We start from the raw sequence: 23,859 nt of genomic DNA on the forward strand, positions 1-23,859 counted from the left end.
AAGGAAACGCAGCGAAGCAACAACACGGCGCCGATTCGCACGGGAGACGAGAGATGCGGTCGCAACGCCAAGTGCTGCCAACGAACGAGCATAGGGCGTCGACAGCCGGCGTCTTTAGGAGACGATCTTTCCGACCCGAAAGCGAAGCGAGCCTTTCTAATATCAGTTGCCAATGCATTATTTCATCAATCCTTACTAATAAAACATAGTGAATGGACTCATAACTGATTTAAAAAAAGATCTGTTTAGTTATTTGGACCGTTTTTGTTTTTTTTGTTTTTTTTTGTGGTACTTAAGTCGTCTGCTTTGCAGTTCCTTATTGTTACTGCGCCTGTGTTTGGTTCTGCGACTGTTACCGCCTGCGGAACGTGCGCCGCTTTTGAGTCGAAAAGATCGCCTGCTAAAGACGCAGGCTCTCGGCGCCGTATGCTCGTTCGTCGGCGGCAGTTGGCGTCGCGACCGCTTGCGCCATCTCTTGTCTCCCACGCGAAACGGCACCATATCGTTTCAAGACCGGGTGCTTCGCTGCGTTTCAAAAGGAGTTCAGCCTTTTTCTCTCTACTTTTCCTCAGGTAAGATCGCTCTTCGCAAAATTTAAGCCATAAAAAATGCACCACCTGTGGGCAACGCTGCACCGAATCGTGGCGAGCTAGGTTATGAAACCGAATTTTGCGCTCGATTTAAAGAGCCTGGCCGCTCCTTAGGTCACCCAGTATAACAAATGAACTTGCACCTCTAAGTGACCGAATGTAGTCTTTTGGCGTATATTCCACTGAAAATCTTTCATGACGAACCGACCTAGGATTAACACAGTGCTCAAAAAAGCTCCACTCTTGTTTTTTGCGTTTTTTTTATATACGTCTACTACGAGAGCATCAGTAGATTTCTGTTACGCCAGGGTATTTTTGTTTTCAAAACTGTCTTTTGCTAATACTCAAACAAAACGAAAATCGACAAGAGTAGGTTTGGAACGATATTACGTGTTACCCTGCGATGGACTAGGTTCCGAAGTCCGTCGTGTGGAGCACTACCTGAGAAAAGTGGGCATTCACATTGCAAAAAAATGCTCAAGAGAAATTCCACCGCGCAGTGTACGAAGAGCAGTAATTTTACGCAAACGATTGTCTGTTTTGGTAGGCCGCTCTTTTGTATAGGTGAAGTAAAGCTAGACGGTATTTAGTCTCATAATCATTCATGCCATATTTCGTAAACATGTCAATTGTTTGGAGAAGTTGGAGGGCACGCAGGCGACACTAACATTAAGTCGCTTAGCTAATCGAATCCAATCTGTTTGTACGAAACCAGACCCGTATCTGCCTTCCGCACGTGGTCCACACATACGCTCTCCCATGTTGAACACTCGATTCGGCTCATCTTCATTTCTTGATGGCCACTGGTTTTGAACCCAGGATTTCTTCGCCCCATCTCATCAAGATGGTATTTAGGCCCTTCAGTAGTCTTTCACAAGTAGCAAGCAGACGGAGCCGCTGCCAGGGCTCGATAAGCAGACGAGAAACTCGCCTCCGCATGATGCGTCTTGGCGCACTGATGCGAACGACGGAGCAAATATACAGCGTGGTTTCTAAGAGGCTTGTTATTGCACCCGGCGGCCTGTAGCACTGGGCTTTAGTCCATTGCAGGATGATACGGAGCATAGTCATACATTATTTCGCAAATGTCCGATCAAACTTGGAATTTTAAAGTTGAACGTTCTACCTAATTGATGCTTCAAGCAATTCTTTTATCGACTAATAGTTCAAAAAAAGAAATCGGATTTACAGTTACATGGCGTGAATGATTTCTAATTTTTTGTTTGCTTTACTTGTTAAACGTACCTAAATACTGCTCGTTTTTTCCATGCTTTGCAGGGTAACATGCGGTTTGCTTTTCCCTGATACTCCAGTTTGTTCATGCTTCTATTTTCGTGTGTTTGTTGGATATGCCTTTCTTCCAAAGTTTTAATATATTGTAACGATTCCTGTGATGATGCCCTTTGGGCGCTGCAGTATACCCCTGTATAAACACATTAGACTACACCTAATTAACAGTCAGAGTAAGTTTATTGCATGAAATTACGACACAGCTGTGTATTTGGGATACAACAGCATATTACATTTTTCAGACGTTACTAAAAGCGCTTTTCCCGTACACTGTTACGCTTCCACCGAGAGACAATCAAATTATAATTTTAATGCACACATGAAATCTGCATATAAAAGACATTGTTTCTTTGAAGGGACATTTTTACAACAATAGAAATTTAATGTGCCGTTGACTAGCAACTATATTAGTTTTCCTAAGAATTTAAGTCAACAATTTATCTTTAAAAAAATTCACAATTTAATACCCGCTCCTAAGGAAATCTTTAAAAAGTTACATGAACCGTTAACACTTTTTTTTCTCGCAAGATACCCTCTTGAAACGCGTTTTCTTCACATCACGTACGCTTACTTGCTGTTTTGTATGTGCGTGACAGTTCAGAATGGCAAAGTTCGTAAGGAACTACTTCATTAAAGCACTTTTTAGGAATGATACCAGATAATAGATACAGTAAACATGAGCGCGTCCACGTCAGCTGCCGTGATTATAACGTCAATAAACAAAAACAAAGGTTTTGGCAGCAAATCAAAGTTGAGGCTGCTAAATTTCTGTCAAACTAATTTATGGCTTTATTATTCAATTAAATAAACATATAAATAAAAATACTGTATTTCATGAGAAACCACAAGGCAATTATTTCGGGAGAATAATTTTGGCATGCATGTAAATTCCGTAGGAATCTTACCCTTTTATAAAATATCAAGAATGCAAACAACACGTAATTTTAAGAGTTTCTTGGTCACTGGCAAAATCCACATGGCATTATGAAGGGCAGTCGCGATGGGAAGGCATTAAGTTAATAACAAAACTGAATTCTCGCCTGCTGGTCTCACAAAACCAAATTTGCAAAACTGTTCTTAAAAAAACGTCTGTATTGGCTCAAAAAACGCCTAAATACATTGCCGTTATAGTGTGAATTCTAAAGTCCTCACCATGTGTATCAAACCTCAATTTAGCAATTGTGATGTACGGTGCCAAAAAACAATAAAATCGTCTTCGCTACGAAGGCGTACACGGCACACCGTTTTGCCAATGCTTTGATGACTTGTAATCACACATTAGTTTATAATTGTTCATACTTATTCCCTTGGGCTATACTCGCAACAATTTGTTGATGCACTCTTAAATGTGAGCTCATAGGGAATCGAGCTATATTAATTAATCCCTCTATTTTATTTTCTACTCCCTTTTGCAGTGGTCATAAAAAATAACCAGTCTCGGTCTAAAGATGTGGACGTGTTTCAAGTCGAAGAAACTTTGATGACAGTAAACTCCGGCTCTGAGAAAAAATCCCAAGAAGTAACTGAAGGTGGGGTATACCAGTGCGCTCAGATGTCCTTACAGGGGCATTGAAAGGTTAAAATAATATTTTTTCTGCAATCCGAAAAGATTAAAAACGAACACATAAAGAAAAGACCATTCACACCGCTGGACTAACAACTGATTTTCTTTTTCCTCCTCTTCTACTACAAGCCACACTTGAGGGAACATTCCCTTTTCCTCTTTTTTGCTTTCTAATCCACCTTCAATTTTTTTTTTCTTAATTTCTTTTAAGATGCTAACCCCGAAGAAATCTTTTTTCTTTCTCGTGAAGCACGAGCGAAGGTGCGCTAACGCAGTCATCGCCTTTTTTCTCAATGGCAACTGCCTCTAGGATTTCACGTCCCCGTTTTGTTTTGTTCCTTGCCACGATGTTTACGTCGTAGAACAGTGCGGAACATTGACACGCACGACAATGGGTTGGCAAGTGTCCTCCCGCTGACAGGGTTCTCACTGATGCAGCGTGCTCCCTCGTCCGATTGTTAATGCATCGGCCGGTTTGTCCGATGTAACTTCGGCCGCATGTCAGCGGAATGTGGTACACCACCTCCTTTTCACACAGGGCGTATGGAGACTTGTGAACTGTGCCACACCTCTTCTCGTTGTTACTTCGCTCCTGGTTAACCCGGCGACACATGGAATAGGCTTTGTTTGGGGCTGAACATACCACCTGAACGCCTTGCCGTCCAGCTACCTTCTTCAACTTGTGGGTCATCCCGTGAACATAGGGTGCTACCACCACCGCATGTCGAGTCTTTTTCTTTTCCTTTGTGCTTTTATTCGTGCACCCTTATCCGCGCTTGATGGTCCTGCACACCTGTTCGCAGATCGCTACCAGGAGCGGTTTTGGGTACCCAGCTTCCTGTAGTCTCGAGACCTGAGTTTTAAAACTTCGCTCAACTTGATGGTGACAGGTCTTCTTTAGGGCGGATATCAGGGCTGTGGTGGCCACCCCTCGTTTGACATTCTTGGAGTGCCCCGAGTCAAAAGGTAGAAAGCCTTTGCACGACCTGGCTTGGTATCTCCAGCACACGTGGTTACTTTTGAATTCCAATGCCAGGTCCAGGAACCTGATGGAATTATCCACGGGGAGTTCATGGGTGAATTTGAGTCCCAAGCAGCTCTGTTCAAAGCATCGCATCACTGTGTCTCGGCACCCGTCTCTTTCTTCATCTACCTTTGTGTTGCATAGAATTAAAAAATCATCGACGTACCTGAAGATGCCTTCAATCCTTGGATCTTTCAATCTTTCTTGAATGGCACTTCCGCAAGCCGCGAGGAAAACATCGCTGAGGTACGGAGCCACGCGTGAGCCAATGCATACTCCACTTCTTTGTACATATGACGAATTCTCGTACGACACTACTGTTGCCGTGAGGTACACACGTAGGAGCTCTAAGAAACTGTCCAGGTTCATGCCGGCTGCGTTCTGGAAAGCTATGACACCCTGCTGTTCGATGGTCTTTCGAATAATTGATAGCAGGCTTGCTTGTGGTATGGAGTAATATAAGTCCTGAATGTCGATAGAAAACCCGGAAACAATGTCAGACCCCTTCTCCCGAATAAAGGCGATCACACTTTCGGAGTTGGGAATCCTGAAAGGATCTTGCGTCGTACACTGGGACAATTGCTTTGCCAGATAGATCGACACCTGTCCTTGCCATGTGTTTCTTTCGGAGACTATAGCCCGAAAAGGAACGCCATCCTTGTGTGTTTTTGCTGAAAAAACACCGACAGGTGGGTCTCCTTTGTTCCTTTGATTTTCGTTACGAGGCTTCCTTGACGGTTGTCTTCGAATATTTCCAGGATGGCCTTTTTTGCTGATTTAGTTCTTTTTTCTTCCACTGGAATGAAATTCTTAGCCACGGCTTGAGTGGCCTTTTGTTCATACTTTTCAGAATCCAGCACCACAAACCCTCCCTCTTTATCCGATACACAAAGCCTGAGGCCTTTGGTCCGCAATTCATGTACTGTTGAATCAAAGCTAAACTTTTGATGCGCTTGGCCCCTTAGGTTTTCTAGGCAGTCAATCCCTTCATTAATGATCTGCGAAACTTTCTCTTCGGGAGCTTTTGACGCAATGGACCGTACTAGAGCCACCTTGTCCACGGCTTCCATCCTTGGGGGAATTGCGAACTTTGGTCCTTTTTCAAGCACATGTTCCGCCTGCGCCGAAAGACGAACATCTCCAATTACTTGGATAGGGGACATTTTTGGACAAGCCTTGCTCTTTCTTGCCATGTGAACCTTCCATGTAGGAAGAAAGCATTCTTTCCATAAACGCTCTGTCAGGCATCTTGTCTGCGTCATTTGGTTGAGGAATATGTTGTAGCTGAGACATTTCACTCGCAGGAAATCTGTGAGTAAGCGTACTTGGCGCCACGACTCTGACCTGAGAATTTTCGAGACTCACTGGGCATGTCCCTGAGAGGGTTCAAATATCCCAAAGCATTGTTATACCTCATCCACGAGGATCTTCTTTTTGATGCACCTTGATAACAGCCTTGCTCGGCAGGTGATGGTGGCGATTAAGAGGATAAGCGTCTGTGGGTCGAGGAGGTCAAAACTTACGAATGGAGTGCTCAGAGAACTAGAAAGGTAATCTGTAACAGGCTTGAGCTGAGCTAGTTGGTTCATAGTTCACTTAAGGCCAGCTGAACTAGAAAAAACGAACACATAAAGAAAAGACCATTCACACCGCTGGACTAACAACTGATTTTCTTTTTCCTCCTCTTCTACTACAAGCCACACTTGAGGGAACATTCCCTTTTCCTCTTTTTTGCTTTCCAATTCACCTTCAATTTTTTTTCTTAATTTCTTTTAAGATGCTAACCCCGAAGAAATCTTTTTTCTTTCTCGTGAAGCACGAGCGAAGGTGCACTAACGCAGTCATCGCCTTTTTCCTCAATGGCAAGTGCCTCTAGGATTTCACGTCCCAGTTTTGTTTTGTTCCTTGCCACGATGTTTACGTCGTAGAACAGTGCCGAACATTGACACGCACGACAAGTGAACGGCCTTAAGTGAACTATGAACCAACTAGCTCAGCTCAAGCCTGTTAAAAACGATGCATGGACATTATCCACGAACTTCGAAACTTGGAAACTCAGCATTTGCGAAGTAAAAAAAACACGATTTCCCAAAGCCGAATTTGAAGTTCGCGCCCGAACCGCGTTAGTGCCGTGACGTCGAAGATACAGTCGTCCAGCAACTCAAGTTCCTCTTACGCTTCCGAGCCATCCCGACCCGAAGCGTCGCGGTCGCCCACGTCCAGCGATCAAACGCTCTTCTCCGTGCCCGCCGCCTGTTACTGTAAGCAGATGACGCTTCACTTGCGAGTTTGAAGTTATTTTAGGGCCCATTTAGTGATCTCAAATTCTTTCGAAAAGTGTGAGCTCGACGAGGACGCGCAGTTGACTTTTGTCAGCGACGTGAGGGGCCACGTCGCGCCGGTTCTGCTTGAAAGGCTGCCCCGGCGGAGTTACCACCGAAACTACGGTCAAACAGACACCAAACCCAGGTGTCTTGATTATTTGACGATTTCCTTTCCGAAGTCTCAGAGGCCACCGGGTACATAAAAAAGAGAACTTGGTCCGATTCCCCGACTGACCGATCATCCTCAGTGCTATATGTGCCGTGCGCCGTCAGCGGCGCGATGTTCTCCGAGGGAGGATAAAAAACCAGGAGGCGACGTCACTCCGGACTCAGAATTTCGGTATCTCAAAAAGAAGGGCGTTAACAAACATGTCTTACCAATGTCGTTATTAAATTTTCTAGTAATGTCGCTTACCAAGCTTCTAAATTTTATATTTTTGAGGTCACAAATAAAAAGATACAGGAAGGTGGCAAGAGGAAGGCAAGAACGCCAAAATAAAAAGGCGTGCCCGCTTGTGGGGAACTTTTTTTTTGCGTTGTGGTATTTCTTTTTTTTTTTTTTTTTTTTGTCTATGTTACCACTTGCATCGTTTTAACCAACAAACAAAAATGCGACGTTTGGGGTGTCAGTGCCCCTTTAAAGGGTAACCGCAAAGAAAAAAACTGTTTTTTTTTTGTTTTTTTTTTAACAGGCACTAATTGGGACAAGCATATTTCAAAACAAATCTTCCGCAATATTTACGCCACAGGACGTAATTTAGTCGGAGTCACAACCTCTCCACTTTTGAAACTCCCGCTTTTTCGGCCGGCGCGGAGGAGAAGTACGCCCCGCCCGTCGCTCTTAGATTTGCTTTTGATTGACTTGGCTGCGAAGCTGAACGACGTACGCAGCGTCTCGGCTTCCGGTGCGTCTTGTCGAAATATACGCCGCGGACACGGTGGAAGAAATGCATTTAGGTGATGGCTCTCTGTCTCACGCGGCGGCCACATTATGTTCGGCGCACCGAGCGCGCTTCGCTGGCACGGGGATAGATGGCGCCCCCGTATAGAGGGGCTTGTGAAGGCTTGTTTATAGGGCTTGTGAAGGAAATTATGCATTCTTTACTCGGTCCCTGTGTACTGTGTAGTGAAATGATGGATTTATGTTGGCGCACTGGCACTGATTGCATTTTTCCCCGTGCGGTTCCTGCTTTATTTTTTAAACGAGAACATTCCGATGATGACTCAACGTGACAAAAATACTGGTATAAATATAAAACTTCTCCGCATAATCTACTGGGCCTTCAATATTTTGAGCAGTGGTTCTCAACCGCTGATGTTTCGCGAACTCCTTGTAGATCGGCGGAGATGATGGAAGACCCCGTTCGTGGTGAGAGGAGAGGAACGTTATAGGTTAAATATAAGAATTATTTAATAAATGGATATAACTAAGGGCTAGTGTGAAGTAGAAATCTCTTATTGACATACACACGAGGAAACTCACCCCAAAATTAAAACGCCTATTCTCAATCTTTAAAAAAGACAACTTTTATTGCCGGGAGGCAGGACTTCGAGGACCCTTAGGATGCCTTCACGGATACCAAAAGGTCCGCGGACCTCAATTTGAGTAGAGTCGATTGTTGGGCTAGTTGGTTTTGGAATTTGGAATACATTTTAGCGCTGAAAAAACAGGGACAAAAAGGCGAGAAACAGACAGCACAGTGCGCTCAGTGAGCGCACTGTGCTGTTTGTTTCTCGCCTCTTTGTCCCTGTTTTTTCAGCGCTAAAATGTATTCCAAACTCAATTTGAGAACCACTGATTTAGAGTAAACAGCTGGGTCGTGCTGGCATGTTTTGTCAAACATCATGTTTGGTATCAGTTCCGTAAATTGTTTACACACATCGCGTGGCTTTATATGAGGTGGGGTAATTTTTCCACCCTGCTCCTGCCTTATTGAAAAACAAAATTCTAATAATGTTACATAGTGGGGCCTAAATAATTCTTTACATGCGCATAACGGTGTTAGCATTACAAATGGTTTGTACATACAATGTCAGCTTGTACTGTGGAATATACAAACCTTGTGAGCAGAAAAAATTCCTATTTATAATGACATAGTGACTGAAACGATCACAGTGTATGACGACATACTGACTGATATGATGACAGTGTGACTAAAAGTCAAAAAATAGTAGCGGTTATAATACATAAATCACTTTTCATCTATGCTCGCACAATATGGTGTCACCCCGTCTTACATGTGAAAAGAATACCTGACAAATATTTTTGCTTTAAAATGTACATAAAAGCTGAATTCACTGCATACTACCAAAAAACGCCATCTCCTACATCCTGTGTTTCTTGCCCAAGCCCCTAAACTAAGACGAGCGCTACTTTGCTGATTTCTTTATCTCTTGAGCTTGTTTGTTCCTACTCATCGTAATATGCTTACAGTGTTGTCGCATTCCCATGCTGAAGTAGTAGTGGAGCAACTGGGCGATTGTTTCTTCTTTGTGTTCGGCGCATGGAAACCTTATTGTGCATCTATCAAGAACACTGTCGATTGTGTCCCAGTAGAGTCTTGTGGCTATTATTTTGCACGAAGAACTGCTCCGCTTTCGTCAGTAGCTGGAAAAGGTTCTTCTTGAGGTGTATAGAGCCTCCTCTGTTCTTCACGTTTGTCAGTGCTGCTTCAGAAGAAGCATTCTTGTCGATGCTGAAAGCAGATCGGCATGCAGGGCAGTGTGTAGCTTTTTTTTAGAGCGCAGCTCTTAGGCGCCCGTTCCCGGCTTGAGCGGCGTCGCCGTCGCCGTCGCCGTCGGCGTCGCCTTCGGCGTCGGCGTAACCGCGGAATGCATTATGGGTAAATTTCCCCGCTAAACCTAGCAAAAAAATTTCCCCGCTAAATCTAGCGGAAAAACTTCCCCGCTAAATCTAGCGGAAAATTTTCCCCGCTAAATCTAGCAGAAAAATTTCCCCGCTAAATTTAGCGGAAAAAAATTCCTTGCTAAATATAGCGGAAAAACTTCCCCGCTAATTCTGGCGGAAAAGTTTCCCCGCTAAATCTAGCGGAAAAATTTCCCCGCTAAATCTAGCGGAAGAACTTCCCCGCCAGATTTAGCGGAAAATTTTCCCCGATAAATCTAGCGGAAAAATTTCCCCGCTAAATCTAGCGGAAAATTTTCCCCGCTAAATCTAGCGGAAAAATTTTCCCGCTAAATTTAGCGGAAAAATTTCCCCGCTATATCTAGCTAAAAACTTTCCCGCTAGATCTAGCGGAAAAATTTCCCGCTAAATCTAGCGGAAAAATTTCCCCGCTAAATCTAGCGGAAAAACTTCCCCGCTAAATCTAGCGGAAACATTTCCCCGCTAGATCTAGCGCAAAAATTTACCCGCTAAATCTAGCGGAAAAAATTTCCCCGCTAGTGGAAAAATTTCCCCGCTAAATCTAGCGGGGAAATATTGGTCACGTGACCTGGGGGGTCACGTGACCCCTCCCCTAGGTCACGTGACCCCCATCCGAGGTCACGTGACCTTGGCGGGGCACTGACTCCCCCTCCACGTGGACCCCCTCCCCTGAGGTCACGTGACCCCAACAAGGTCACGTGCTCTCGGGGGGTCATGTGTGACCCTTTCCCCTATGTCACGTGACCCCCGAGAAACCGTGGCCCTCAGTACACTTCCCTCCTACTCCTCAAGAGCTGCGCTCCAATTCGGCGTTACAGGGAGTGGTAAACGGCTTTCACTTTTTTTTTTCACGCTCAAAAACCCAGTTACATAATATAGCATGCAGTACACAGCCTTGGTTTCATCAGCCTTTCTGTCCAGACAACTTCGCATTCCCAGTCTTCGACAGAAATTAGACTGTCAAGCTCGGTCTTCCCTTGGTCATCGAGATTAGGAAACTAGGTAGTGTTAGGGTCTAGAAGTTTATTCTACACAAATTCACTGCACCGAGCTATTTTCCAACCGTTTTAGTCCTAACTTCCTTCTTCTCGCTCGTGTCCGGCCTGGCGCACGCTCTGCTGTCCCATCGCATTGTCCCCCGTGAGCAACAATGCCTTGATGTGCCACCCGTTGGGCAGGGCATGAACTCCGTGCCCAGCACGGTAAGTGGCGCGCGAGCGCCTATGTTCTGTGCATAGCCGTCGCACGCATAGCCCGCACCCCTCACAACACCCCCCTCCTTATTCTGTGAACGGGACCCAAGGCTTGTGGAAGAGGGCAAGTTGGTCTGCATTAGCCAAACCGCATGCTCTTCCTGTGGATGTGTTCTTCAGCTTATAGACATTCTGGCCGACTCGAGCTGTAAGAGTGAAGGGTCTAGATCGCTTAGGAGCAAGCTTTGCGGCAATTCCCTTGCTAGCATTGCTCAGAGTATGCAAGTCTTTTAGGACCAAATCACCCACATCAAAGGGGCCTGGTTGTCGGGTCGAGTTGTATTGTCGTCGCTGAACTTCCTGGGCTTTGTTTTGGTGCGCTCTCGCAAAGGCCAGGGCATCCTGTAGGCGCTGGTCCAGCTCCGCTGCAAAGGCGTGGGGTGCAGAGGACGAGGCCTCTGTGTTCTGGGCAGATGTTGAGTCCCACGGAGTGCGGAGCTCTCGACCATTGCATAAGAAGGCTGGCGTGTAACCTGTCACTACACTTTCGCTGGTTCTCATGGCAAAAGCTATTTCGGGAAGTCGTTTATCCCAGTCACGATGTGCCGCACAGTATGCCATTATGGCTTGCTTGACGGTGGCATTGTGGCGTTCTACCAATTGTCCAGATGGTCGGTATGGCGTTGTGTGCCGGTCAACGATACCCCAGTGACGTAAAACACCTTTCCACGGGGTGCTCACGAAGTTTGCCGTTGTCACTCGAGATGCTCTGTAGAACTCCGTGCCGACAAAAAACTTCCACCATTTTGTCTACTATAGTGCTCGACGTTGGGGCACGGATGGGGAATAACTCTATGTACTTCGTAAATTTGTCGATCACAACTAGAATATGCCTGATTTGCTTCGCAGTTGTTGGTAGGGGTCCGATCAGGTCAACACTGAGTTGCTGCATGCGCTCTGTAGCCCAAGTACTGTCCATTAGTACTTTCGGTTTTTGTCGCCGTGGCTTCAGAGTTTGGCATTGGCGGCAGGAGCGAACGTACCGAGAGATATCTGCTCTCATACCCAACCAGAAAAATTGGTCTCTGGCACGTCGCATTGTTTTAAAGAAGCCGGCGTGGGCGCTTAGAGGATGGTCATGAGATAACGTTAAAACCAGATTACGCAAATGCGTAGGAAGCCATAGAACTCTCTTTTCTCCTTTGATGTACATGAGTACCCCGGTGTTGTCGATCTCACTGTCACCAGCAAGGTCTTGCACCTGACGTGCTTCAAATGCATCAGCCGGTAAACACTTGTTTTTCAGGTACAAGAGTATGTTACTCAATAACGGGTCTTGCATTTGCTCTGCAACCAATCTGGTGCCGTCACTTAGTTGGGAGATGTCATCCACCTGTGTCACTGCAGTCTCTTCGAAATGGATCGAATGCTCCGGTTCTTCTGCGTCGATAGGAAAGCAGTCTTTGGCGACACACTGGGAGGACGAACTGGCGGTCACCACTGGGAATCGGCTCAGTGCATCGGCAGGAATATTGGCCTTTCCTCGACGGTGCTTGATGCTGCAGTTAAAACCCTGGAGCCGAAGAACCCATCTTCTCACCCGACTAGATGTCTGCTCAGTGCTGAACATCCATGAAAGTGATGCGTGATCGCAGTAAATCTCGAAGTGGGTGAACTCTATATATTGACGAAGCATATCGAGTGCCCAGACGACTGCTAAGCACTCCCACTCTTGGACTGTGTAGTTTTGCTCTGCAGGGGTCAAAGTCCGGCTAATGAATGAGACGGGTCTGAGCTGTCCTTCGGTTTCTTGAAGTAACACAGCGCCAATTTCCACACTACTGGCATCTGTCTCAATCACAAAAGGCTTGTTCAGGTCTGGAAGGGCAACCACTGCATTGGCTGTCAGCTGGGCTCTTAGGCAGTCAAAGGCGGCCTGTTGAGGGAGTTTTCAACTCCACCGGACATCCTCTCTCAGCAGCATCGTAAGGGGCTTGGCCGCATCCGAGAATCGAGGAATAAATGTCCGGTAACATCCCACCAGTCCGAGAAAGGCCTGAAGCTGCTTCACTGAAGTTGGTTCTGGGAATGCTGTCACAGCTTTTACCTTTTCGGGATCTGGGCGACACTCCCCGGGAGCAATGATGTGGCCTAGAAACTTCAGGGAACGCTTACACAGCTGTACTTTGGTGGGGTTGATTGTGAGGCCTGCATTAGAGATTCGGTTCAGAACCTCTCTCATGTGCTCGATATGTTCATCAAAGGACTCGGAGCAGATGAGGACGTCGTCTAGAAAGGCCATGCAGTATGTGTGCTTTATCCCTTCCAGCACCTTGTCCATTAAGGCCTCGAATGTGGCCGGACCTCCTGCCACGCCAAAGGGCATACGCTTGAACTGGAACATACCTTTATGGCAAATAAATGCCGTTTTGTGGATGTCTTCTTTTGCCACTGGGATTTGAAAGAACCCTTGCGATAAATCCAAGCTAGTGAACCACCTAGCCTTGCCCAGCTGAGCCAGTACCCAGTCCGTCTGAGGCATGGGATATACTGGGATGTCTGTCCGAGAGTTCAAAGGTCGATAATCAATGGCTAAGCGATACCCTCCGGTTTTTTTGGCCACCAGTACAGGTGCACCGGCCCACGAGCTTTGACATGGTTCTAACAGGCCTTGGCTTAGAAGATCGTCTACACATTGATCGATTATCGCTCTCTTCTGAGCATTCGTCGGCCTCAGTTTACAGCGAACTGGAAAGTTAATGCCAGTGATTATTTTGTGCTCCGTCAAGGAAGTGCAACCAGGCTCTGCACAAAAAATGTGCTTATAACTATAGAGCAAGCTTGCTATGCGTGGGTCACTTTCAGACATATTCCCAGGTGTGTCTATGACGGAGACTGTAGTCATGTCTAAAGTGTTGCTGTCAGGTGGTTCGGCAAACAGGGCCTCCGACGAATAGACGGGTCCGTCGTTTGTCTTGTTCAATAGGTTCTTTCGTGCACCCTGTCGAATCGAACAACCTCTTGTCGTTCCACTCCTACTGTCCAGCCACCCAAGCCCACATGAACAGAGATGCCCGTAGCCGTCAGAAAGTCCCGGCCCAGTACAACGTCTCGGCACAAACCCGACATGTGCAGGAAGCGCTGTTTGCGCGACCCACCAGACCAGCGTACTCTGCATCTCACAGACGCGGTTGTTTGTGACCATCCTGTGGCCAGCCGAAGGGAATGCGTCGCTTCACGTGTTGAAACCCCTTTTGATTTGGCAGCTTCCATTGCTGTATCTCCCAGCAGACTAATTCTAGACCGAGTATCCAGGAGGGCGTAAAACACCTTGTCACCGATGGTGACTTCGAGCAGTGGCTCCTTCCCTCCGGCGGTTGCTGCCACTTGCAGCGTGGTTTGGTAGAGATTGGCCGGGGCAACCTCTACGATTGTCCGTTTCCCGGATAGTTGGCTTGTATGTGGCCCATCTGGTTACATCTGTAGCACCGGCGCTGGTTACGAGGTCTTTCTGTGGCGCAGTGACGTGCGGCATGCCCGACACCGCCGCAGCGCTGGCATCCTTGCCCGGCGGAATGTGGCCACGTGGGTACTGGCTCCACCGGCGGGGACCACGGAGTTGACCACGGGCTTAATGTCGGGGCTGTCAGTACTGCCTGATCTCGGTATGATCCGGGTACTACTGTGGGGTGGAGGGGCCATTCTTGTTGGGCACCCGGTGTTGCGGTTACAGCAGTCTGTGTACAGTGTACTGCTGAAACTTTGGTGGAAGGGTCATGGTGTTCTACGAAAGCCAGGTCCTTGGCAGCCTGATCTCCATTGGTTGGTGGCGGAGCGTACCGGAGGCGATGCCAAGCGCGCTCCATGATAGATCCTGCCGCTTTTGCCATTTCTTGGAGATTTGCGAAGACCATGTGTTCCGAGAGATCTTGAAACTTCGGATGCATTTGTCTGCGTACTCTTTGCACCTTTTCATAATCGGGCACTGGCTCTCCAGTGCGGTCATAAAATACTGCAATCACGTGATTGAAGTGCTTCAGATTTTCTTGCAGGTGTTGGGTTCGCCTCTCAAGCTCTTCTTTCAGTCTGTGTTTGTAGTCCACTGAAGCGAACTCCGACTGGAACTCTTGAACAAAAGACTCCCAGTCGTCGAATCCCCCCGTGAATTTCCACCATAACTTGGCAGTTCCTTCGAGTGCAGCGGGCAGCACTTGGCGCAAGCGCATGTCCTGAGGTACCCCAGTTAACGAACAAAACATCTCCAGCTTCTCCAGGAATTCTTTAGGCGTTTGCGGATCTTCGTAGCCGATGAATTTCGGGAGTGATAAATTTAGGCACTTCCACGGCATGGATCCTTGCTGGGAAGCACGATCTTCTAGAGATGCTACCGGCGTGTTCATGAGCAAGTCCCGTACTTGTACAGCCATCCCTTCGCGGTCCATTGTGGACCCGCTTGTCAGGGCTAGGAGTTCCTGAACAACATTGCCTGGCGTCGTTTGTCCGGAAGGCGCGCTTGCATTTCCGTTGGCTTCCATGTCGACTCGTAATTCCTTAGGACGGGCCCCCACTTGTTAGGGTCTAGGGGTTTATTTTACACAAATTCACTGCACCGAGCTATTTTCCAACCGTTTTAGTCCTAACTTCCTTCTTCTCGCTCGTGTCCGGCCTGGCGCACGCTCTGCTGTCCCATCGTGGCTGTGTTCCAAAATTTACTGGATCCGACGCCGGAGTAAAAGTTTCGTACCGTGGCGTTCCAAAACTTACTCGAGCTTACTCGATGACGTCAGAACTCGCGTTCCAGAAGCGGGTTGTTTACTCCGGAGTAATTACTCGCGCTACCCTCCTCGATCCGGGGGTAAAGTCGGATCAAATCGAGTAAATACGTCACGTGATCTGTTCGTCGTCTGCTTTCTGCGCCGACAGCCGTCAAAGCTCGCTTGTTCCGTTGGTTTTGGTGGCGGACGTTCGGAATGACAAAGAATTAGCTGCAGCATGTGTGGTTATTGCGATTTGCAGTTTTCAACGCAGGAATTGACTCCATTACATCCAGACCGTCCACCTTCCCCGGGAAAGTATAATTGTTATTGTCCGAGTGCGAGCGTAAACAGGAGCTTCTCCGCATCCTCGTCCTCGGCGTTGGGGGAATGCCGTATTCTCACGTTCAAGGCCGAAAATGCTTGAACTCAGTATATGATAATGTAGTATTTTTTGTTTTCTCCAGAGTGTGTGTAATGAGAGGATAACGTTTGTAAAGCAGTAAAGGCTTCGAAAATTTCACTCTAATCACATTCGCGTCAAAGCGAACGTCAGTTTCATATCATTCTGCAGAAAGCACCCTCGCGCTGTACCGCTACACCGTGTGGAATATATTTCTACAAAACATAATCGGTGAAAATTACAATGCGTGGAATATATGCGCTTAGGGCACCGTGATTAGAATTGCAGCGATCGCGCTGATTAATAAAAACACTTTTTTTTATGTCTAGCTGTAAGCAGTAAGTAATTTTGATCTCAATATACAGCTCAAAACGAAGGTGAATAAAAGGAGCTGGTGGATCCACCTCAAAAAACACCGCGTCGTCATTAATATTACCGTTCTTCGGGTGCTTTCTCCATGATCAAAAAGATCGTCTGCTATTTTCTGCCATCGCTGCTGTGTTTTCTTTTTGCCGTCGCCCAAGACGAAGCCAATCCGCGTAGTATCCAGGTGATTATCCTGGCCATTCCAAAATCGAGTCGCGGATCCTTTACTCGCGATGTCACGTGGTATTACCCGCTGACGTAGGAGGCAGGTTACTCGGGTAAGATTTGGAACATAGCCCGTATTGTCCCCCGTGAGCAACAATGCCTTGATGTGCCACCCGTTGGGCAGGGCATGAACTCCGTGCCCAGCACGGTGTGTGGCGCGCGAGCGCCTATGTTCTGTGCATAGCCGTCACACACATAGCCCGCACCCCTCACAGTAGTAACTTGCGATCGGCCCTCGGGGTTGCACGACGCCACTGCTCCAGGCGAGCGTCATTCGACGGAGCTTTAAACAAGGACGCTCGCTCTGCGCAGTTCCGGTACCCCGAATTGCAGTTGGGAACGAAGCACGTCTTTCCCATCCTTATAGCATAACCTCTTCTTCGGGTTAATGCTCATCTTCGTGCACGATGGTGGCACCGGTGATTGACACAACACCAAAGCAAAACATGAGGCCAGCCACTGACCGCACACCACCACCACACCGCGAAAAAGGCGACCAAGCTACGCCCCTGACTCTGTGGCCGCCGAGGACAGACCTCATACCCACGGTGCTCACACCTCAGCGCCCTCACCGGCGGCACGGAACGGCTGCACTTCGTTTCACCCTATGCTGTACCGCAGCGAAGGCTAGAAGCGCGAGCTCATAGCGTTGGCAGCTGCTCTTAAGTCACGAGAGCTTGTGCCGCCGGGATGTGCCCCAAAGCAAGGAGCTCGCGCTTGTAGCCTTTCCTGCGGTACATCATAAGGTGAAACAGAGTATACTTTTTGTTCAAGGCTAGCTAGGGGGACCGGTGGCCGAGTGGTCTAGCGCACACCAGCTCGGAGCACGTGGAGCGAAAGCTCGCGCTGCAGAACCCAGGGATCCTGGGTTAGAGCAATACCACCTAGAACACAAGGCCTGCGCGTTTCCTCCTCTAAACGTCATCACTAGTAGATCCCCTCAGCGCCCCCTAGCTAGCCCGGATGAGTAACATCGTCTGCTACATCGTCTGCTCCATCGCCTGCTTCAGTGGTTTGTGTAACAGATAATGAAACAGATGCTCACGCCGAGTGTCTCTTGCAAATAGCATACGATGAAGTTAGACGTTGACGTGGAGCGTCAAATGCATGAGCGAAATTGCCTTACTGCTGCGCGAAGTGCTGAAAAGCCCTTCGTTGGACGCTGGACGCTGACACTGGACGCCATTTTCGAGGGCGCAGTTTATACCTCGGGTAGCTGCTTCGAAGCGTTCTACCGCAGAACGAGCGCGCGCGCTAGAAATGCGCGTCTCAAAGCCAGGAGCGCGTGCTAGCTCGCGCTCCTGGCCGAGGGAGCGTTCGCGTGCACGTCGCAAATGCACTGGAAGCTCACTATCAGCTCCCGCTCAGCAGTCACGCACACAGCTGCGGCCGCAAGTGAATGCGACGTAGTTGCGACGCTGCCCCTACTCTCGTCAAGCTTCGGGGTGTTTGCCGCTTGGGGCGGGTCGGGGATCTACTAACGAAACGTCATGCGCAGGCCTTGTCTTCTAGGTGGTATTGGTTAGAGCCCCACCCCTGCCCGTTTCGATCTGCATGAGCATCGTACCGGCGTGCGGTCGTGTATCCCTACTGCGTGATGCACGTTAAAGACCCCAGGCTAGCGGCTGTACCGCACTGGCTAAATTTCTCATCTACAGCTGGGAGACTCGTCGCCCCTGTGAGGCAGACCAAGTTCTAGGCTGTATAAACACACTCACAACCCAATTTTTTTCAAGGCTAGCTCCGAACGCGATCTGGTCGCTCGCTCCACGCGGGATGAGCGGCCAGAGTCACCACCTAAATGCATTTCTTCCACCGTGGCCGCGGAGGACGGCTGCCAGCAATGAAGACTAAACGAAGACGGCGCGCCACCTGACCATCCAGAGCCTTCGGAGCGGTTGGACGACACCCGCTGGTAATTGAACTTCAGCTGTTCTTTGTTAGGCGGGACAAAGGACTGCGTCACTTCTACCTTCTCGCGCGAGACGCCGCATGCTTCGACGAATTGGCCACTTAATGGGTCGGGTGTTACCGAACTGCCTCGATTTGCCAAGACTTAAATAAAGAAGTCAGCGTACTGTTGCTCTTGGCTCTTGCGATATTACGCAACCAGGTGCCGCTGCGGCCGCTGTCATGTAATGTCGACGGCCCGCAAGTGCGTCTGCTGCCTGGAGGTTCCGGAGGTTGCTTCCAAGGCTGTAGCTGCTGCATCACGAATCACGCCGACTTTTTCGGTGGCGTCCAAAGCCCAGTCGTGCTCCAGATCGCCTACCGGATGAGGGCGATGGAGCTAAACGACATGGAGCTGGTGTAAAACTTGTTTTATTGACAAAAAAGAAAAAAATCGGCGGCTTCATTTAATGAGAGCAATCAGCTGATTCTTGTTTCTTGCTTATCCTTTGGAAACTCGGACTTCTTGGACGATTATATTGATTAGGCCAGTGGGAACTTTGCTCGATGAAAAAGTGTGGCAAGTTTAATTCAGACAAGTGGTTTAAATATTTAGTTATCAACTAAAATAGAATAGCATGCTTCTCTCAAGGAATTTCGCTCTCTCTTGGGGGTCAGCTGTTTTGTGATACTCTGATTGTGCAATGTGCTCATTTTGGGCACCTCGCACATTTTGGCCGCCACCGTAACTTGACAGGAAACTTGTTATACCAAACAAAGGTGGCATAGGTATAAAAGGCGGAAATTTCTTTTGGCACCGTAAATCAAAGGAGAAAATTTTGGACGTCGCAGGCTCTAGAGAGAATAGCACTCGTCTTGGGAGGTTGGCACTTTACAGGTAAGAAGGGACCATTACGTTACATATTCAATTCAAAAGACCTTACGTAAGATGGTTCGGAAGCCGACAAAAAAAAGTGTCCAGTAACGCAGAAATTGGACGTCTGAACGCTTCTGCGGACAGCTGTTACGTAATAACCTGGCTGTGCCAGGGTTTTTTACGTAACAGCTATGTCTAAGTCGCAGACGTTCGGTGCACCCGCTGCGAATCTCGAAGGCCTCCGGAGCGAAATGACGCGAACGTACCTGGACACGTTTGTCGCAACGCGAATGTTCGATTGCCTCCAGCAAATTGCATTCAGCTTGTGATCCTTCGGGGCGACATGGCTGCTGGAAGACTCGCTATCGCGATCACTCATCTGGCAGCACTTTCCAAAGATGGCGCCGCTTCACAGAATTTCACAGCGCCAAGAAATTGACAATTTCGCGCGCAAGCAAAAACAAAAAAAAAAAGCACGCTATGAAAGCAAAGAGCAAAACAAAAGTAACAAACCGCGCAATGAAAGCCAAAATTCCGCGTCGCTTCCTGTCACTTAGCTGCTAAACACACACTACTTCATTTAAGCAAGTCTCACTCAAGCACCTGGGTCAACACGAAAGAGTGATCACTTAGGTGCAACGACTAGTTGAGGTAGGCGAAACCCCGCGAGACAGGCGGGCGCAGAGACTTCGGCGACCATGAAAAGAATGGCGAAGCATTTGGTTTGTATGGTATGAATCCAAATGGAAGTGCCTGTCTAATAACTCTATCCAAATGAATCCAAATGAAATCCAAATGCAAGTGCCCGTCTAATTCTAAAGAATAATAACTCTCATTAGATGGGTTATTTCTAAACGTAAGAATATGCAGATGAAAACAAAATTACAACATGTCACTAAGGTTTAACAACCAAGATCTAAGATGTCAATCAATCTTCTCTCAATCAATCTTTAGCCAATGAGAAGAGTTGCTATCCCACGTCCCTCTTTGACGTATAGCACCCACTCCGTGACGTATAATGCCAACTTTGTGGCGCGCGATTTAAAACGGACGAAATATCCGCAAACTAAAATCTGTCTCGCGCAAAAAAATATTGCTGTATTTTTTTTCCTTGCGCGGGAAAATTGTTTTGTGACATGCTTGTCCCAATTCGGCTGTTTAAAAAAAAAAACTTTTATTTTTCTTTGCACTTACTTTCTTTTAAAAATGCTATTGCGGTGCTGTCTTGCTGTAAAAGCGCCTAACAGGTTTGGTTCTAGTATCCATTTGGTCCAATGCATCTGGGGCATAAACGTTTTCAATGTATAAAACAAAAATAATTTTACCTTCACTAGCAACTCCTCTCACCCTATACTAACATTTTAGTACCATTGTTGAAAAATAACTCTTGATATAAGGATACACTACCTGTAGTGATACAATACTTAAAATAAAGCCCCACTAATACAAACTTAATTTCAAACTTCCAAATCACGGTTTTAAGCTCTTGCCTTGAACGCGTTGAGAATGGTGTTCCAGCACTGCAACTCTCGTAATCTATTCATTTAATTTCCAGGGGTTAAAATCCAGGCCCCCAATCTTCAACGCCGTCCAAAACGTATATTCTTAACCATAACTAACAAGATTCTTTTTGATGATAATGTAATTAATAAAAAAATTCAAGCGAGCTGGACAAGAATATTGATAATATTTCCTGGGAAGGGGAACAAAGGAAAAACACAAATCTCCAAACACAGCTAGGTGACTAGTGCGCTACTGCAAAAATCCTCCTGGTACTAGTATCGAACCTGGGACGTCTCAATTTCCAGTGGAGCGGTCTACCACCCGTACCGGGCGAATTTTTCAGTCGCGTACAAATAACTGAGCTGTGTTTGGACATTTGCCTTCGTCGTTTGTCTCACTTGCGTCCCTTCTCTAGGGATTTAATATCGTTAAGATTCCTTCATACCACAAACATTAAATACTTTTAGCTGGCGAGAAAGTACAGATATACTAAATTGAATTTCGCATTAAAAACGTTCTTGGACTCTCTAATTTTTCTCGAAATCCTACTCAAATAATAAAGATCAATCCAGCAAGATCGAGCTTATTTAGAACAGGTTTGACGGTTTCCAAACTCAGTTCAAATGACAAAAATGTTTCATGGGCAGCTTACGTCGTTCGGCCTTCATCTGGTTTCTTATTACAGACACAAGCGAGTATCCTGACGACTACTATGATCCTGCAGTGGCACCAGGGTCCGCGGTAAAAAATACAAATCCTGATATGCTCCAACAAGCCCGAGTTCAGTTAATCCCAAATGAGAAATGCGCAGAGCTGTATTCCCGACGGTCAGTTCATGAAAACCTCGTTTGCGCTATGCACGACTTTGGATCATCTATATGCACGGTGAGGACAAACATTTTTAGTAACATCTTCACCATTATATTCTAATAAGGCAGTCTGAAAAAACTAAAAATACCGATTTTCATTCCAAAGGCATTTGAAAACATTCTGATTCAAAAACTCTGCAGCCAATCTCAATATCTTACGTAGGTTTTCGCATGCGCTCAACGGCCCTCAAAACAGCTGGCAGCCCAAGGAAGACGGAGTGCAGCCAGTCCCAGTAATATTACTACTGGATAAACGCAGAATCCAACATTTTCTATCGGCAGCAATCAAGAACGCTCTCAATTGTGCTCAATGAGAGAATGAGAATGACAGGGCGATTCTTCAGAACGCCCATCTGCTAGAAAACTCCCAATGCCTTCCACCGTGCTTTGGTAGCGCACGCGCCCTTGAGGTGCACGAAACGTCAAAGCGTCGTCAAATGTCGGAAGCTCACTCTGGAGGCGGGACAACTGAAGCTCTTCCCGCCGTCATTCTGTAGCTTCATCCCTACAACCACTACTTTCCTCGATATATTTATTTTTGAATCGGAAATCACGTGACTTGTCTGTTTTCTAGTTATTATTTTGTCCGTAATAATAGTCCTTCTCCAACGCTATTATCTAGGCATACCAACAAACTCCAAATGTTATCTTCAGCATTTTGTCCATACTTCGTTCACTCAAGCTGACAGTGCGATGGGAGCTTCGTGCTCACCGGGTCAATCAACCGCCTTCCTTTGTCAACTGACTCCACTCTCTGCGTGCTAGTATGGGCGAGAGAGCGATCGTGTGGAGAAAGATAGACGCATAACTGGTCCAAAAAGCACGTTGATTCCACCGCAATGTTTGTTTAAGAATGAAGTCGGTGTAGAACAAGCCCCAACAAATAGGAGCCAAGGTGTACTCAAACTTCCTTTATGACCCCCAACAGTAGCACTTCGATGCAGTGTTTTCTGTGGTGAGCTCGGAAGTTTGATAGATAATTTTAGAACTGATTGTTACAACTGCTAGAGATTCAGAGTATCTGACAGGAACGTTTTAGTCAAACGAGACAGACAGCAATAAGCATTTACGTCGGCCTTTTGGTGTTTATATTCGTTCGCCTATACTGTTTTTAGTATTATTGAGAATAGTAACTAAACCAATGCCACTCCTCAAATATTCGTTAATGTCAAACTGATCCTGTTTTGAATTACAACACGAATTAAACGTGCGTCGCCGCGCAGACACGGTGAATTTCAAGTACTTTTCAATGAGAATACATGCATTAGTAAATACAAGCCACAGGTTTCTATGACACAAAAATGGAAGGCGTCAAGCTAAAAACGATGACTGACCCACACTGCGTTATCTCTTAAGCGTGAACGAATGTAAATTAGCTTTCTCGTGGGTTCCCTCTATTTAACCCGCTTAATTTCATCTGACTCGCCTTCTATTTCTTAAACAGGGCGACAGTGGAGGCCCGTTGGTGTACAAGAGAAATGATGGCCGCTGGACCTTGATGGGACTAATAACTGCTACCGCGATGCCATGCAACGTCACCGAACTCCCGATGTACTTCGTTAGAATTAAGCCCTTCATGGACGAGTTTATTCTTCCGTGTGTTCAAAATTATAGTAATTGTACATGCAAGGCAGCAAACAATACGGAATCCGGCATTTATAACTAGTATCATTTAGAAAAATCTAAAGGCCGTTCAGATCTGTATATCATTAAAAATAAAAAAAATACTGCTATCATCCGTGTAACTTCAAACCAAATCACTTGTGTCGCATTGATGTTTAAAGGTCTGCAGCAAAAAAAACGAATCTGCTTATTTACATCTGCTTACCCAGTATGTCCGCGCTAAAATTCTATTTTAAGCACAGACTCAATTACCATATTAATTAAAATAGCAACAGCAGAAATATGCTTCTTCTGCATGAGGCTTAAAGCCGCAAAGCTAGCCAATGCCGGACATGCCACAAAGCTAACCGTGATCACGGTCGACCACGACGATGACGGGATTGTGTTGAGTGCTGATGTCGCAGGCATGTAATAAAGCGTGCTGCTTTCATGTTCATCTTGACTTCCCACGGCATGGTGAGAAAAACAGTGTGATTT

General features: G+C 46.8%; 1 protein-coding gene across 1 annotated transcript in view; it reads left to right on the forward strand.

Moving 5' to 3' along the window:
• The window catches only part of LOC120843917 (brain-specific serine protease 4-like), a 74,277-nt gene extending 50,852 nt beyond the window's left edge, over positions 1-23,425 (forward strand). The window contains exons 5-7 of the mRNA XM_042288017.1: positions 3,296-3,409; positions 21,576-21,775; positions 23,204-23,425. Coding sequence (XP_042143951.1) covers positions 3,296-3,409; positions 21,576-21,775; positions 23,204-23,425 — 536 coding nt within the window. The remainder of the gene's footprint in view (positions 1-3,295; positions 3,410-21,575; positions 21,776-23,203) is intronic.
• Positions 23,426-23,859: the final 434 nt, after the last annotated feature.

The sequence above is a fragment of the Ixodes scapularis genome, unplaced genomic scaffold, assembly GCF_016920785.2.
Source record: "Ixodes scapularis isolate PalLabHiFi unplaced genomic scaffold, ASM1692078v2 ptg000890l_1___fragment_3__unscaffolded, whole genome shotgun sequence".
Classification (NCBI taxonomy): domain Eukaryota; kingdom Metazoa; phylum Arthropoda; class Arachnida; order Ixodida; family Ixodidae; genus Ixodes; species Ixodes scapularis.